The sequence below is a fragment of the Hippocampus zosterae genome, chromosome 13, assembly GCF_025434085.1.
Source record: "Hippocampus zosterae strain Florida chromosome 13, ASM2543408v3, whole genome shotgun sequence".
NCBI lineage: Eukaryota > Metazoa > Chordata > Actinopteri > Syngnathiformes > Syngnathidae > Hippocampus > Hippocampus zosterae.
This window is the reverse complement of record NC_067463.1, coordinates 14,361,056-14,378,472: the sequence shown is the minus strand read 5'-3', so window position 1 is coordinate 14,378,472 and position 17,417 is coordinate 14,361,056. Positions and strand designations below refer to the sequence as shown.

The 17,417-nt window shown below is 40.0% G+C and overlaps 1 protein-coding gene across 1 annotated transcript in view; it reads left to right on the top strand.

The window, feature by feature from the left end:
* ctnna2 (catenin (cadherin-associated protein), alpha 2) overlaps positions 1-17,417 on the top strand; it is a 207,827-nt gene that overhangs the window by 169,266 nt on the left and 21,144 nt on the right. The window contains exons 10-14 of the mRNA XM_052084847.1: positions 4,577-4,669; positions 5,261-5,417; positions 5,496-5,696; positions 12,134-12,285; positions 15,077-15,190. Of these exons, the coding sequence (XP_051940807.1) occupies positions 4,577-4,669; positions 5,261-5,417; positions 5,496-5,696; positions 12,134-12,285; positions 15,077-15,190 (717 nt within the window). The remainder of the gene's footprint in view (positions 1-4,576; positions 4,670-5,260; positions 5,418-5,495; positions 5,697-12,133; positions 12,286-15,076; positions 15,191-17,417) is intronic.

The window sequence follows — 17,417 nt, the reverse complement described above, 5'->3', positions numbered from 1 at the left end:
TCAAGACCGCTAATTCGGAAGCTATTGAAACTTGTTTTCATGAATGACAATTTATAGAACATGTACATATACAGTGATCCCTCGCTACTTCGCGGTTCGTTTATCGTGGGTTCAGTGCATCACAGATTTTTTTCAAACATATTAATATATATATATATATATTTTTTTTACATATACATGGAGTTGTTTTGAAGCTTCTTGTGGACCGTTTGCGGACGTTTGAAAAATATACACCTGTATATATTTTTTTACCTGTTAATTGGACGCTACTTCGCAGATTTCCGTTTATCGTGGGTGATTTTGGTCCCCATTAACCACAATAAACAAGGGATTACTGTACGCACACACACACACACACATACACACACACACACACACACGCACATGAATAAAATGCTGCAACAACAAACATGAATCCAACGTCTACATTTATGTAACTTTGCTAGTGGCAGCAACACCATAACATGAAAAACAACAACACTTTAATACGGTCACTATGGTGACACTGAACATGCTGCCGACACCACAGAACAAATATAGTGCATGAATTATGTGAGCCACACAAAAACTGGGGTATTTTGTAGATATAACAATAAACATCAAGCCACATTTTTACATAACTTTATTGGCACCGTCCTCTTGAAATACGACGACATGCAACGGAAGGAATCTGGTCAATATTAAAAATAAAACATTTTGTTAGGCTCGGACAACAAATAAACTGAATGTACTGTAAGTTATTTATTCTTTCATCTGATTCAGTCGACTGCAATGGCATATCCAGTTCCTCAATAAAGCAATCATTTGTATCACATAGCTTTTTTAAATGTCACATCTGTCATATTGGAGAAACTTGAAATGAATCGTGCAGCACTTGTCACTCTAAAAGAATCCTACAGAGACGACTTTTAATCAAATTTGCCTTGAAGTAACATTTTTGCCCTTTCTCATTTATGCTCACTTTTTAATTTTGTGTCCCATGTGTCATGGGACAATCACTGCAGGGACTGCTGCAACATGCTTTAACAAATAGTAAAATTTACAATTTGTTAAAGCAAATCTTAAAATCTTTTGGGTGTGTAGAACATGATTAGATCCTGACTGATCATCTTGATGTGTCAGGAGATATGAATAATCCATAAAGTTACGCTCCTATGCATCATGCCCTTATCAGTGAATCACTAAAGGTATTTGATAAAATATGCTGTTTTTGATGGAAAAGCCCCTGCCAAATATAGTGTTAGCTGACCATATATGGGTACAGCAGGAATTAGCAATGGACCAAACAAAACCCAATAATAAAACAGCAGTTGTTGCAATACAATGCACCATTGAAACAGCAGGTACTTTTAAAATAGTCTCCTACTCTGAATGGCCAAACCAAGGACTGTGAGTCAACTTCTCACAGATTTAATCCAAAGAAAGATGGTACCAAGATTATACCAGAATAATACCAATGTGGCTGAAGATTTTATTTGTCCAAAATGACTCCCCGTACTTTTTCACTCTTAGTCACTCCCAGACAGGGGGTGACATAGCCTAAACAAATGTCAGTATGTGCGGCAAACTTGGCCTTATAATGTTTTAACTGGTCTAAGTGTGCACAAAGGGAATGCAAGGCCATGGTATAATGGAAAGGTCATAGCAATAAACAAATCAGCTTGAGTTCTAATCATGTGCCAAAGAAGACAAAGTCTAATGGAGTCATGCCTCAAGCATGGCGGTAGTCATACTCACATCCTTAGATTTTGACAAACAGAAAATGATAACTTGTATGCAACAATATCTATAAAATGGTTAAAAACATGCATTTTTTTCTGTCTTTCAAACAAAGCTTTCATCTCGTAAAAACGGAGATGAACAATTAACAATGGTGGGGTTGTCCTTTGCTTATTGTGTCACTCTTCTCGCCTTTGTTGAATTCAGCTTAAATGTTCCAAAAGTGGAACCTTGATGAAGTGAACAGAATTGTAACATCAGAATGAATTAGCTGATTGATTGGTGTTTTTTTTCTCCTTCCAGGTTAAAAAATGTTTTTATTACGGCAAATCAAGATTCAATCACTATTGAGCAAAATCAAATCATGACAACGTGGTTCCGTATCTTCCATATCAAAAAGGAGACACGTTATATACTATTGATGTGGTTTACAATGTCAAACTATTCCCAGGAGTCCTTTTAACAGGTGGCATGTTCAAAATCCACAATCCCAGCATGCTTTACACATGCTGTTGGTTGTCTTGTTGAAATCAACCTGTTTTAGAATATCTCATGTACATTGGCCAGCCCTCAGCCCACCACATATGCCGGCTTTCCTGAACATGACGACCTGCGTCGGAACCTGATCTTTGTGATTATAGAGGCCTCATTTTGCGGGCAAGTGCATGTATAACAGCAAGCAGGCGAGTGCTCACTCCGCCTTTTGCTTTTACTTTCAGAGGCTGTGACCCGGAATGTGTGTGTGGGGCGGGGTGGCATTTTAAGACTTGATAGATGACTATTTGTATGGAAGTCAAAGTGTGTTAACCACAATATGACCCTTTTAATTTAATTTTATGAGGTCTCAAGATGAAACCAGCAACCTTCAATTTGTGGACGCTAACCCCTGCTATTTGCTCCCCCTAATGTTCAAAAAGTTCAGCGATTCATCCACAGATCTTTCATGCACATGGAGACTGTGACTTTATACATACAGTAGAATGGCAATAAAGGCAGACATTTCTGACATTGTTTGATTGATTAGCCACCTTCTATGCTCTTTGACGCAACCATTTCAATCAATTTCCAGTTACTCTGCTCCATTTAGATGATTTAGATAGCATGGCAAAAGAATGCCCATCCTTTCAAATGCAGTGGAGGCCTTCATCAAATTAGAATTGAAGAGATTATTCAAGGCCGAGTGAAATGACAAAATCAATAGTTCAACGCTAAAATGAAGAATGATCATTCGGAGGGGATCGCACTTTTGACTGCACATTCCCCATCCATCTCACCTTCTCGACTGATTTGCGCTCCTTTCTCCTGTCTAAAACACACACACACACACAAAGCCAAAGCACTTTCTTAGATAATTAGGAGTTTGGCTGATGTTGCAGCCTTGGACCTTTTCCAGCTCTGTGCGTTGGTTAAGAGGGAGTGGGAGTGGGTCTATTGGGCTTCTCTCCAGCCTCCTCTCTCAAAGCTCTTTGCCTCTCACACTCACGTGGGTCCGTGCCGAAATAAGCACAGGGATGAAACTGGGTCTTACTGCAATTAGATGGTAAATTGGACAACAAACGCATAAAATATGATGCACCTTTTGAGGGCATAAAAATGCATGCCCCCAATGCAAAACATTCTATTAAATTGTTTCCCAAAGTGATCTTCATTTTACCACTCACGTTCATGTGAAAAGTGCCACCTTTCTTCCCCTCTCTCTCTCTTTTTCACCCACACTCACACACAGACACTTTAAACACTTCCACACACGCTCGCTTAAAAGGATGGCAATCCATCACTGCGCTCATTGCTGTCATGAGGAAAGAGACAGAGCTCTAAGCCAGAGTCGTCTAACACAAATTTGATTTCGTTCAATTTGCCTCAAACAGCGACATGTGAGCACTAGCAGCGCTAATGCAGACTGGCACCCTTGTTGCTAACAGCCATGTCTTTGGCTCTCTTTCAAACAACTGGCGATCTTCGCACCGTAGCTTTTTTTTTCCATTCTACAGAGTGAAGTGATGAAAATGATTGGAGACTGATCCTGCCTAATGGTATGTTGACTTCACTTGCTCATAAAGAAGACGCAAGAGATGTAAAAGTTTATTATTGCAGGTTTTAAACTTGTGTTTATGCCACAAACAACAAAATAGCACATAATGCCAGGGGAAATGGGTATCACGATTAGCCTGACCTGCAGTTAAATGGACTGCACTGACTTGTGTCTGGAATTTAAATTTTTAAAAGCATAAAGTGCCTCGCTACAGCAAGCGAACGGGACGTCTCACTTGTGGTCATGCATCCCAAGCGCGTTCGAGATGGCAACTTATAAAGCTTACACTTCTTTATCCGGGATAGCATACTTTATGCTTTCTGTGGCTATTGACATTATCTGTGCATACCATGTTCCGGTACATATGGCCTGAGTTGAACTCAGCATTTATGACATCATTTTTTTCCGGAGTACAGTGTGACTCTACCCCCTGTCCTCAGAATTACAAAACAGAAGAATGGACAACCCAAACATGTGCCATACTGTTCTCCGCACATTAAGAACAAAGGCAGAATAGATTTACAAGGCTAATTGAAATATCACAAGGCAGCACGGTGTGGAAGAGGTTCTGGGTGTAAATCTTGATTTAGGCCTTCCAGTCTGTGGAGTTTGCATTTCCCACCCCCTGCTCTTGTTGGGTTTTCCCTGTGTGGGGCTTCCTCTCAAATTGCAAAAACAGACATGGTAGTTTCATTGATGACTAAATTGTCCATTTGTGTGAATGTGCGAGTTGCAACAGACTGGCCATGAGAGCAAATGCATGGATGGATGAAATAGTGCAGATGTGATTTTTTCCCCGTTTTTTTTTTGTCTTTCATTATTCAGGTGGCCAACTTGGCTTGCTCCATTTCTAATAATGAAGAGGGTGTCAAGCTGGTTCGAATGGCTGCAACCCAAATTGATAGCCTTTGTCCACAGGTGAGTTTTTGTTCCCCTTGTCGTAAAGCATTCGCACAAGTCCTGCGTTGAGTGCTTATGTCCAAAAGGCATTTTAAAAGGATGCCTGTTTTTTTGTTTTGTTTTCGTTTTTTTTTTTTTTACCAAATCGATTGGAGCTGAGACTTAAAGAATCCAGGATGGCAGAATGGAGGAGCCATCCATCAATAATGTGTAGGAGGATTTTATAGTGCTGTTTCTCAAGATGTAAGCACCAGTGGAAGTTAAAATCAATCCATTGTTTCCAGGGTTAACAGTGGACCTTTTTTCTCAGAGGACCCAACTTTGTGTGAAACAAATAAGATGATGAGGTTTCAAATTCATATGGATTATCTGATGCGCAGTAGTATCTCTCTGCACATTAAGGGAGAAGGCTAGCGTCTAACTTTGAAAAGCTTAACCCGACAGAGTACATACAAGCATTAAACTTTCTGGCTGAAGATCTTGTTGGACAATTAAATATTACATTTTAAAATACTTGAAAGGCATGGGTAAAATTACAACTTATAGAGCATCAATTTTGCTTTCAACACGGAGAGCCGATGGTATTGGACAGTTTCTCTGTCTTGACAGGTTATCAATGCTGCCCTCACTTTGGCTGCCAGACCTCAGAGTAAAGTAGCCCAGGACAACATGGATGTTTTCAAGGACCAGTGGGAGAAGCAAGTGCGCATCTTGACCGAAGCCGTGGATGACATCACTTCGGTGGATGACTTCCTGTCTGTGTCAGGTATAAACCCAGTGGAGAGTGGATAAATGAGAAGACGTCATTCAGTTCCACTGACTGTTTATTTACGCCTCTTTCAAGAAAACCACATCCTTGAGGATGTAAACAAATGCGTCATTGCGCTTCAAGAGGGAGACGTGGACACTCTGGACCGAACAGCCGGAGCGATTAGGGGCCGAGCTGCTCGAGTTGTGCATATTATAAATGCGGAGATGGAGAACTATGAACCGGGCGTCTACACTGAGCGTGTGCTGGAGTCCATCAAGCTTCTTTCTGAAACTGGTTAGTACATTACAAATGCATTCACGTTTAATTCAAGGTGTATTCATTGTTACAGGTAGTGTTTTGGCACCAATTGTCTTACTTATTACCCGCTCTGTGATTTTTCATTTGAATGTCTCTTCCAACAGCAGCAGTATAAATTGCATAGCAATACGAAAACTAATGATTTGCACGTTGCCAGGCAGAGGTCTTAGAACTCAATCGTTCAGGGCTCATCTGCATGTTAAAACAATAAAAGTGGCATTGCCAACCACCCTCATTAGTCTGTTTGAAAAACATTGATTGTGTTCGACATTTTCATGCAAATTGAGTGGCTTTTGTCCATCTCCCAGTGACGTCAGTAAATTATGAACACACCTGCCTTGATGTTCAGTGTCCCAAAATCGGTTATTTGGCTGTTTTACCATCCCTGGATGCTACCTGTCCATGTTGGCGTGCCCTTGGGTTTACTCATTTTATGTTCTGCGATTTATTTATTTTTAAATCATAGCTGTATACTTCCTTGTCCGGGCGAACTGCTGGTAATCTGAAGACTACAGCAGGATCCAAAAAATGTACCAGCAAAAAGTGGTAGACTTTCATGATGCACCATTTGCAGTGGCAGAATAAGCAAATGGGAAGAGCTGAGATGGCACTTAATAGTTACCTGTCTGTGCGATTCAAATCAGATTGCAATCCCGCTTCTAGGGAAGGCAGCCCTCTGTATGGTTTGATTCTTTATTGTCACCCACAGGTTCCTCGTTTCCTTCTGCTGCTCCCATTATTGCCACTTATCTATACTATACGATACGATACGATATCTATTGTTTCCCTTGTTGCCACCATGTGCGGGGGATAAATGGCAAACCAATGATCTATCCTTGCAGCGAGTTGATAAATTGCGAACAGCATCAGTTCAGCCACGTGCTCACACAGTCATCCGTCTGAGTCTCATCTGGCACCGACACCCGCCATAATGGACCTCCTGCAGCACTCGTTCGATGCTGTCATAGGCACATTCGCTTCTATTATTGCATGGTTCTCTTCATTTGATTGAGGTATTTAATTGATAAAGTACAGTGGGCACTTTAGGTTAATTTCATATGACGATAACCTTGTCTCACATTAAGACGATAATATTCTGCTGCTGTTCCATTAATCCTCCATGAAGTAGCGAGCTTGAGTTAACAGGAGCATCAGACTTGACATTGCGTTCTATGTGTATTTCTTTTTTGTTGAGTTTGTCGTCGTCATTTTTAGGGATCTTATCTAACACGTACGGTTGCATCACGCACCGTATTCCCCAGAGCTTTGACTGAAAAATACAGTCAGCTTCCCTACGATATTGATAGTTGAAGTCGTACAACACACTGTCGCTTAGCACATAGCATTCTATCCAAGTGGCAGTAAAAGTCACAATAAAAGATGCCTGAACATTTTCTGTTGGTTTCAGAGCTGCACTGCACTAGATGAAAGAGTATGCGGGTATATTTACTCTTCGTGTCATGTTCAGTCAGCTTTGGTTCGAGGAATATTTTTGTCCGTTAAATTATCTATCAACTTATTAACTGCTAAACTGCATTAGTTGGTGTAAATTAGGGGAGTCTTAATTACATGGTAACATTGAAATGTTGCCGCAGGGAAATACTAAACATGATTGTCCCATGTTGGCTCTTGAATGTAAAAAAAAAAAAAAAAAGAAAAATGACTTTTTGTTTTGTGGTCTAAGTTTAGTGGTTCTAGCTGGGCTGTTTTTAAGGGCTACAATGCACAAATGATCTGGACCATGAAGCACTTATTGATCCTCCTGAACTTTTGCTTCCCTCACTCCGTCAAAGACCTGAAGTCTATGGATTTGATCACAGTCAAGGGGAGATCTATAGCTGTGGGAAAGATGATTCAATGTCGCTGAACAAAGGATAGGGATGCAGGACCACACACTTTTAGAGGGTACCAAGTCCAATTAACTCAACTCTTCCAGAAAATCAATAGCTGTCACCAATGATTTCACTAAGTGTTTCGAGCTTTTTGTGGAATTCATTGATGTGATGTCCTCCCCCCATCCTCCTTTCTTTGTGGGGCGCATGCTTCAAACATTTACTCTGGAATATCTAGTATGTGCCAAGTGGACCAAAGCATTGATATGGATTTGTTCAACTATTCGACGATAATCGTTAAACCCGTGTCTTAGTTATTTACCTTCAAGACATGTTGGAGAATTTTATGCTTCCAACGTTGAGGGAACAGTTTGAGGAACAATTTGAGAGCCCTGATCCCAATCCCATCCAGCCAGGTCCACGCTCAGGTCAATGTCACTGACCTCAGACCTCGCAAATCCCCTTTGAGATGAATCATCAACATTTCCTCAGACACACACTGACTAACTAGAATCGCTCTCAAGAGACGTTCGCAAAGACCCGAACAATCTTAAGACATTCTTCATTAACCTTTGCCATGTGAGACCGGATTGTTCCATGACCAGCAGCTTCAGCTTCATCTGCTCAACGTCGGCTGCTCACTGCCCTATTTGGCCCCGATGCAAGTGGACCAAATTGTTAAAGAGTAAAAATGTATTATTGCATGTGCGGTTTTGTTCGGATTCTCACCAAAATGTGACACATCCCATCTACCGATGTGGCAATTGTTTATGGGTTTTATGTTTCATAAATATCTTAGTTGCCATTGAATGGACTCTCCCTCACCCAGCCTATGTGTATGCATCCATCTCTGTTTGCATGTGACCAGTTGTCATTTAACTTTGTCTTTGTTTACATCCATGACTACTTGTCCATCTTTGTGACAATATCCACATCAACAGTAGGACACTTATCACAACTGCCTAACCTCTGACCTTGTCTCAATTTGTCCTATATTGAATGTGATCAGATGGATGGGCCGGCCAAATACTTGCAGCCAAGGCGCACGACTCTTGTGTGTGTATAGCTGAGCCATAGATTCTTGACAGACAATCTACACATCGGCCCAGGATTGAATCGTGTCCTTGAGAGGAGGAGGAATCGATAGCTTAATGGGGAAGTGGTTATGGTCAAACTCCTCTTCCTCCCTTCTTCTTACAAGACACTTTTCTGCCCACTACTGTAACTCCCCATGTTTAAACTAATCTCCTCTGCAAAAAGAGGGCGGCACATTTTAAAGTCAATCATTAATGTGGTGCCTGGAGAGGGTAGATTAAAAAACTGATAAATGGCCTAACTTAGTGTGCCATTACAAGAGGTGCGGTGGCATTACTTCTAGTTATTACATTGGGGCATGTTAAATGGGATTTAGTCAGTATTTATAGTGAGTAATAACATATACTGCATTCTCCCCGTGGCCCACACGTCATGTCTGTACATGTGGGGATCATTGTAATGGAAAGAGAGACGTTTCATACTGTCTGTTCGCCAAAATCGTTCAAAAATGGTGTTCCCTTTACAAAAGGTAAACACGGTGCTATGTGGAGTGGATGATTAACCCTTTCGTCCACCCTGTAATGTGACAACATGATAAGCTGTCCACTAAGTAACCGCTGTCCCTGAAAGGGCTCAAGCATACTGAGGTGACATTTGTTTAAAATAGTTTAATGAGGAGCTTTAAAATCAAACAAATATTACCGGTAAGTATTGAATGACATATGGCAATTGGCAACACGGCGAGTTGGTGGTTCGCAACTCCGCCTCAGTCGCAAGTTGTGGGTTTGAAAGTCTGTTAGAACTTCTCTGTTGAGAGGTTTTCCCGTTTGTCCAGATACTCCGCAAAACATGCATGTTAGTTGAATGTAAATGTGAATGGTTGGTTGTCCAAACAGTTTATGTGCTGTGATTGACTGTCGACCAATCTGGGGTTTACCCGATGTCCCACCTCCAGTCAGCGGAGATAGGCTGCAGTTACCTGTGACTGAAATGAGGACAGGCAGTTTTGAACAATGAATAGATGGTTGGTCCGTACTGTATTTTGTTTCCGTTAGCTACATTCTGCTTCCTGGTTGCGGTGGTCTTTATAAGGTGTTCAATTCATAAACCTGTTGTTCAGTAATAAAGCATTGTTCGGGCTTAGCAATATAATTTTAAAAGACTCCATATGCACCGAGAGATACAGGCAAACATTTCCCATGCACTCAGGACTGATGCCGACGTGTGTATGATTGCTGTTCACGACTCAAACTGTGTTCGTGTGGAATTGAGGATGAGTTAAAAAAAAAAAAGAGTTAAAAAATGGGTTGCGCTATTTAGAGCTTGTTAAACACCTCACAGGGGCACGCCATCTCTGCACTAGGGGTTCTTCATTGTTCTTGCGTAACTTCCTACTTAAAACTGTGCCTAAGCCTGGAGGGTGAAAAAATCCATTCCTACATGGTCACATTTAATTCCCTTCATCATTTCTCAACCGGAATGAGTGAAATTGCTCCTTACCATCAGCAACCTTGCTCATTAAGAGCTTGCAGAAATTTAAATATTTCTATTTAAAATGCCTTCCCAGCAATTCCCAAAAGCCTATTTTATGCTGCTCCACTAAGTGGATTAAACTAAATTAAAAATGAAGGAAGTGAGAGATTTTGTAGTGCCTTTTATGTTTGTTGAGACATAGCTTAATGCCAAAAGAGGTATGCCTCAAATGTGTACACCTGCAATGCTAGATGACAAATTGATTCAGGTCATTCATCTTCGACGAAGAGAAAGTCAGTCAAGATGAAAACAATCACACACATTGATGTGCGCGGACACCCGCTGAGCTCCCTGACTTGTTTGTTGTCATCTCTTCTACAACCTGATTAAAAAATTGTTACGGTTTCTGACAATTTTTACCAAAAACTATTCTGTCATCTCTTAATGAAGAAAAAAAACGTCATATCACAATGTAGCCTACCTTATAAAAGAAAAAAAAATATTACCCGGAAAATCATTGATGAATGGTCAGATGGAGGGAAACGACGGCAACATTTTGTATTATTATTGAAAAGCAATGACAGGTGACAGACATAAATTTGAGAAAGTGCATGAGGGTTTGTGGGTTTGTTTCAGAGATGAGGGAAACGAGTCATATGCCTTGACTCGTGTCAGACTAAATTTGCTGTTTTTGGACTTGCGACTTGCTGCCCAAAAACTTGGGAATGACTTGACTTGCCTTCGACCTGAACATCGTGATTTAACAAGGCATTTTGTTCATAATTGGACATCTAAACTTCACTAATGAACATGAAGATGTAGTTCATTCAATAAAAAACTGGGATAAAATCTATGGACATTGAAGTTCTGATGAGCAAAGACGATAAAAATGATATGATTTCTTGGCACTTATTACTGCTCTCTCGTCCTCCCGCCATGCAGTGCAAAATAAATTCTTGCGCAATTCACTGCGAAATAACTCTTAGTCGTAAGGTTTTGCGTGATTTATGGCAAAATGACAATGAGACTGTCTTGGTCTGTATTCAATAACAGTGTATGATTTTGTTCTTTTGTATCAACAGCCACCGGTGTTCTCCTTTTGTAAGCTATCATTTCTAATTTCAACACAATTCAACTGAACACATAACAAGCATCGCCTCCATCACCTCTGACCAACCTTTTTTTTTTTTTTTTTTTTTTACAGGCAAATAGGAATTTTCTTTTTACTGCCTGGCTTTTGTTCCGCTCAAAGTGTGTTGATCATTTTTCCTCCTTAGGCCTTGTGATTTGACAGGCGAAGTTGGCTTTTTTTTTTCTTCTTCTTTGCAATAAATGGCACGGGAGCGTGTGCCACACAAACAGGAAACTCCAACCAACTGTGTACATAAAAACACACCTGCAATTTACAATCATTTCGTGGCAAAAAACTAGTGATAACTTCTCTAGCCTAGATGAAATCTTGCACAAGAGAGAGGCTGTACTGCGGTGAGATAATTTCACAATGTTTACAAAGGGGAAAACAGTTACAATACTCTGCAACGTCCACCACTTGTATGATTTAAATCCGCATGTATTGTATTTTATTGTATTTTGATAATAATGGGGCGACAAATAAACAATGACCCAATCCTTGAACCAGCCTTTCAGAGCTCAGAGCTCACTTTGTTTTACCTGCTTATTTTGATTCTTTCTTTAGCACTCGTCAAGCTTTATACTTTAATCAAATTGTGTGTCGACAGCGTCGAGTCGTAGGTCACAATGTTAAGATGGCAAGTCAACCTCCTTTGAAAAGCTAGCGAAGCTGTTTTGTGACACATCTTTGCTCTGGTATCTGACTGTCAGGATGCTATTTTCAAATTATCATTGGAGGGACTATTTTTACTGCAGTAGTACAGAGTCTCCGTGCTAAGTGTATTTAAATATTCACCCGAAGGAAAATGCATGGTACTACTACTGGAATCGTTGGCACTTACTAAACGCAAAACAACATTTTGCACTGTATGTCAAATGGAGTGTCACGTTACCCCTCACTGCAAAGTTTCTAAATCTCTCCCACACACTTTCTTCCTAAAGTCATGCCTCGTTTTGCCGAACAAGTGGAAGTAGCAATCGAGGCGCTGAGTACAAACCCGCCACAGGCCTTTGAGGAGAATGAATTCATCGATGCATCCCGTTTGGTCTATGATGGTGTCCGGGACATCAGGAAAGCTGTCCTCATGATAAGGGTATGTCAATACGCTCCTCCATTTTGTCATATTAAAACCTGATACTCTGAAATGTTTGGAAGCATTTTCTTCTGCCATAAAGCCTTTTTTAATTACTTGTAACTTCATGCTTTCTCATCAAATGATATTTTATTGTGTTTGACTGTTTCAATTTAGTTTTCATGATTCTCATCGTTTTGGCTTTTAATTTGCAGCCCCTAATACTTGTGATTCAGAAAGCCATCTCTGGTTCAAATTTGCTGTCAAACAGTGTTATCTTTCAAAAACAGATGTCGATCCATCAAAGCAATACATCATGTCGAAGATATGCTGTTCACAAGATTTTTCTGTTACGAATTTATTTATAGGAAACGACACGTATTTATGAATAAAGTTGTATTTATAGGCATCATATGGCCTCCTGGGTTGGGATAAATAACATTTCAGCACTGACAAATATTACATTAATAGATCTCATTTCACAGACGTCGCATGCGTGCAGTAAATCTTGCAGGTCATTTAACTGTGTATCACAATAGGAAAGATGAATAACAATGTGATCGTTGCACTCTGAAAGGAAACTATCAGCATTCTGTACCCGAGCCGGCCCTTCTCTAGTCACCATGTAATTCATTTATTCAACTTTATGCAGGCTGGAAGCTTTCCCGGTGCAGCTTGTGAAAAAAAATCTAATTATGGAAAATAATTTGATGCTGGTAAATAATGTAAAACAGGCGGCTTTGAACTTCCGCGGACCAGCTGGATTCATAATCCCATCCATGTTCTAATTCTTCCTACAAGGAAACAACTTTCTCTGTTTGTCTATCATATACCGAGGACAGCTATAAGGCTTTATGAGCGCATATTGTTATAGGTCTTATTTTGCTCCCACTTAAGATGAGAAAAATGTATTTAGGATTTCTTTTACTGCACAGATTTTATGAGCTGCCGTTAGATTAAGAAACCAATTTGCCATAGTACGGTATTCAGAATTTCGAGGTAGTTATTGAGAAGAGGATAAAATTATAATGAAAGTTCTAAAAAGCATAGCTCTCGGTTTCCCCTTTATGTTGGCGCGTATGCACGTAAAAGAGTAGCAGGAAACTATGAATTCATTAAATGCAAAGCCGTATGGATTCGTGTTTACACTGTTTTTCGTGGCTATTCTGATGTGCCTTTCTCTGTCCGACCAACAAGACAGATCACTCCATTAAATATCCATTAAGACATGCCATCAAGATGCAGTGAGACCAAAAAAATGTGAAAAAAAACTGGCTATTTACAGTGCTGAACAAGTGTATTAGGCCACCAGCCAAACTGTGTTTAATGCAAAATTATCATAATTGTTTTCAGGGATGAATGAATTGAATTTTTAAATCAACCGTTTAAAAAAAATCATGTGCATTGCTGACATAAAATGTCAAAGTATATACAGTATATTTACTCTGAGTCCTGAACTGACAAAAATAAAATCCAGACGATGAATGTTACACAATGTCTGCCTTCTCACAGAGTACCCGTGAGCCAGTTGAAATTTGGGTGTAAAATGGGAAATTTACCGACCAAAAATGTGAGCATCCATCATGATGTTGGTCGGGTTCTTGTTTTCACGACGGGCGTACTGATATAGTTGTGTGCTCATATATTCTCAGCATTCACTCAGGTTTCTTCCATTATATGGCAGTCTGTTTATTTATATACAGTATATTTTTTTTAATCTTTCAGTCCATCACAAAAAATACGGGCCCCAAGCGTAACAGTAGAATTGCCTCATGTACCATGCAAGATAAGGATCAGCAGGTGATGAGGTGTGATTATACAACACAGTGCAATGTCTCATTACATCGCATTGCACATCGTGGCCCATTTAAATTAATGAGGGGGCTGCGATTTTTCATGCAGTTCTAATGTCCTTCTAGACATAGAATTAGTCATCTTTTGAGGAGTTGTGGCTGCCGCATAGCGCCTTCAGAAACAATTTCCACACATTTTGAAGCACTAACCTGTCCAGTTGTTGGCATCAGATTCCGTTCATGGTTTATTTATCCCTTCAACATTTGTTTGAACAAAAAATGTAAGCGGCGGAATGAGGTGATCTTCAGTTTGTTTGTATTTTCAAGGAAAGGACATCATTTCAACACATACAAAAGGCTTTAGTTACTTTATGGGCTGTTTTAAAATGACACTCTAAAAAGTATGAACATAGGTTTACCGGTGTTATTATCCATTCGATATCTGAGGCGCTTATCCTCCTGAGGATGGCGGCCATGCTGGAGCTTAAACCCAACTGACCTCGGGCAGTAGGCGAGGTACACCCTGAACTGGTTTGCCAGCCGCTTGCAGCAATATTATTTTTGAAATGTAAACACAATGAATCAATTTTCACTTCATGACCAAGAAGGAGGTACGTCGATGTTGTGTCACAGTTTCACAAATCAGTCTTCATTTGTTAAATGAGTGTATTCATTTTTCAAACATTGAAAACTACAAAAACAGCACTAGAAGTTTGATCACACGTGATGACATATGTTGATTCTCCTCTCACGTTATTCTTCAGTCACATACTTGTCATTCTTAGGTATAAACTGTCAACAAAACAACACATACGTTTTGTGAAGTTTGCTGGAGTAATAATCTAATCAGCACACCTTTTTTTCTTGCCTGTCCATTTGGTTTGAATTCGGAATTGTACCACCTCTGGAGCATCCAATTTGAGAGTTTCCACTGAGCACAAATGATAATTTACATAACGGCGTTGTATATTGTCTATAAGGTCTGCTCATTTTCTTTCTTTCTCTGATGCCTGTCACAGACACCAGAGGAGCTGGAAGATGACTCAGACTTTGAACAAGAGGACTATGATACTCGCAGTAGGACCAGTGTCCAGACTGAAGATGACCAGCTTATCGCTGGACAGAGTGCTCGGGTAAGTAAACAATCCCTTTCTCAATTATTATGCCACACAATGGAGTAAATATGCTTTTGCTTGATTTATTTTTCGCTTTATGTACTCTTACAGCAGTTGACCACAAGGGATTTGTGACACATACAGCTATACCATAACATGGTATTTCTAAATACTGGAAGTTTGATGAAATGTGTTGAAAAGTTCATTTTATAGACCTGTCATTCAAAACAAAGCAAATGGTAATTTTTACAAGCAAAGCTTAGGTTAGCAATGCTCGTTTTGTGATTAATTGACCTGGCTGTCACTATTTTACACACAACCAAAAGTTACGGTTTGTTTTAACAATAATCCATCCATCCATCCATTTTCTGATCCGCTTTATCCTCACAAGGGTTGCGGGGCATTCTGGAGCCTATCCCAGCTGTCTTAGGGCAGTAGGTGGGGGACACCCTGAACCGGGTGCCAGCCAATCGCAGGGCACACACAGACCAACAACCATAAGCACTCACACCTAGGGACAATTTTGAGGGTCATTCCAAAAACATGCATAGCATGCATGGCATGTTTTTGGAATATGGGAGGAAACCCACGCAGGCACGGGGAGAACGTGCAAACTCCACACAGGAAGGTCGGAGATGGAATCGGACACGGTACCTCTGCACTGTGAGGTCAATGCACTAACCACTGGCCACCGGGCCACCCTGGTTTGAACAATAATAATAATAATCATAATAATAAAATAAATGTGTGTTGAATATGATACACAATTATGGGATGGATAAATATCCTCGCCCATTGAAATGCATTGGTGGAAAAACAACAGCGTTATTTTATGCATGATATATACTTTTTATTCATCAGCAGATTTATCAATCATCTGTATCTTTTTCTGACGAAAGTCGGTATCCGCCTAAGAAAAATTGATACAATCCTTTTAAAGGAATCCTAAGAAAATTCCTCTCAGATGTCACAATACAATAGATTACCATGCCAGGGCTGATGCACAATGGTTTTATTTCACTGGCGTCCACCTTAGCAACCGTTGGGACCTTATCGGTACTTGTTTCCCCAAACTGTAGAAAAAAAAATTCTAGCGGTGTGTTTACATGTTGAATGAATTGTAAATGTCTAGCGGGCAACTTGGCCCCATGCCTCTCTCGGTGGGGCTGGCCTGCATTATACTGCTTTGGCCTTCATGCTCTGTGCATCAGGTTTATGCACAAAGAACAGACTAATAAATAAAACTATGGGGCAAACATATTGTAGCTGAGTGGTTTTATACCATATCATCAATAAGCATTGTCTTTTGATATGCCGTACTGCGTTACCAAGACGATGGAAGATGCAAAATGTTCTCCCTCTCCTACTATAAACCAGTGTACCGGTACTTTAACCTGAAGTTACTGCACACATGATGCACAACCGAGCTTGTAAAATTTGCTTAACTATCTAACCTTCATGGTGCTTAAAAATATTACCTTATCTTAGCTTTAGTTTTGACAAAACAAAACAAAAATACGATGTAGCTGCAACAGCCTTGATGATGCTAAATTCAGCATGTTTAAATGCTAAATGAATAAGTGTGGAACTGCACATAAAGTTGTTTCAATTACACTCTGCTCCCTTGCCATTACTTTTGCATCTTAATAATAGCACGTAAATTCTCTACTCTTGACTAAATATATGTATAATTATTCTTAGCATATTTTCATGCTAAGTAGTATGTAGTATGCTCGTAGTCTTTGGGTTTCATTCTCAAAATAGAAAATTATCTTGCTGTCTGGGGCCTGTCAGAACAACACACACTTTTTAGAGTTGAGCAAACATTCACCGACTGTATTTCGAGCTGTTAATTTAGGAAGAAAAAGATTACAGGAGCATTGGGTATCTAAATGTGGTTTATGTGCACAATGCCATCATTGCATCAGTACCGAACAAGGAACAGCTGGATTGTAAGAGAATGACAATGATACTGCTGTGACAGCTCTATTATTGAACACTATCACACCATTGAATCTCATGTTGGGTTCTGGTGTTTTGTTCCAAGTAAAACAGCATTCACATATCTAATCTGTGCAGAAACCCTTGCAAGTTTTGTCTTTTCAATAATTTAGTTCAACTCTTCCAAAGAATTCAAAAACAAAAAGTTTGAAGATCACCAAGTTGGAAATCCGGCCATGAACCGAATGAACAGAACCTGGCATTTGGATGGCAAAATATAGCTCCGGGGAGTCTGCGGGGATCC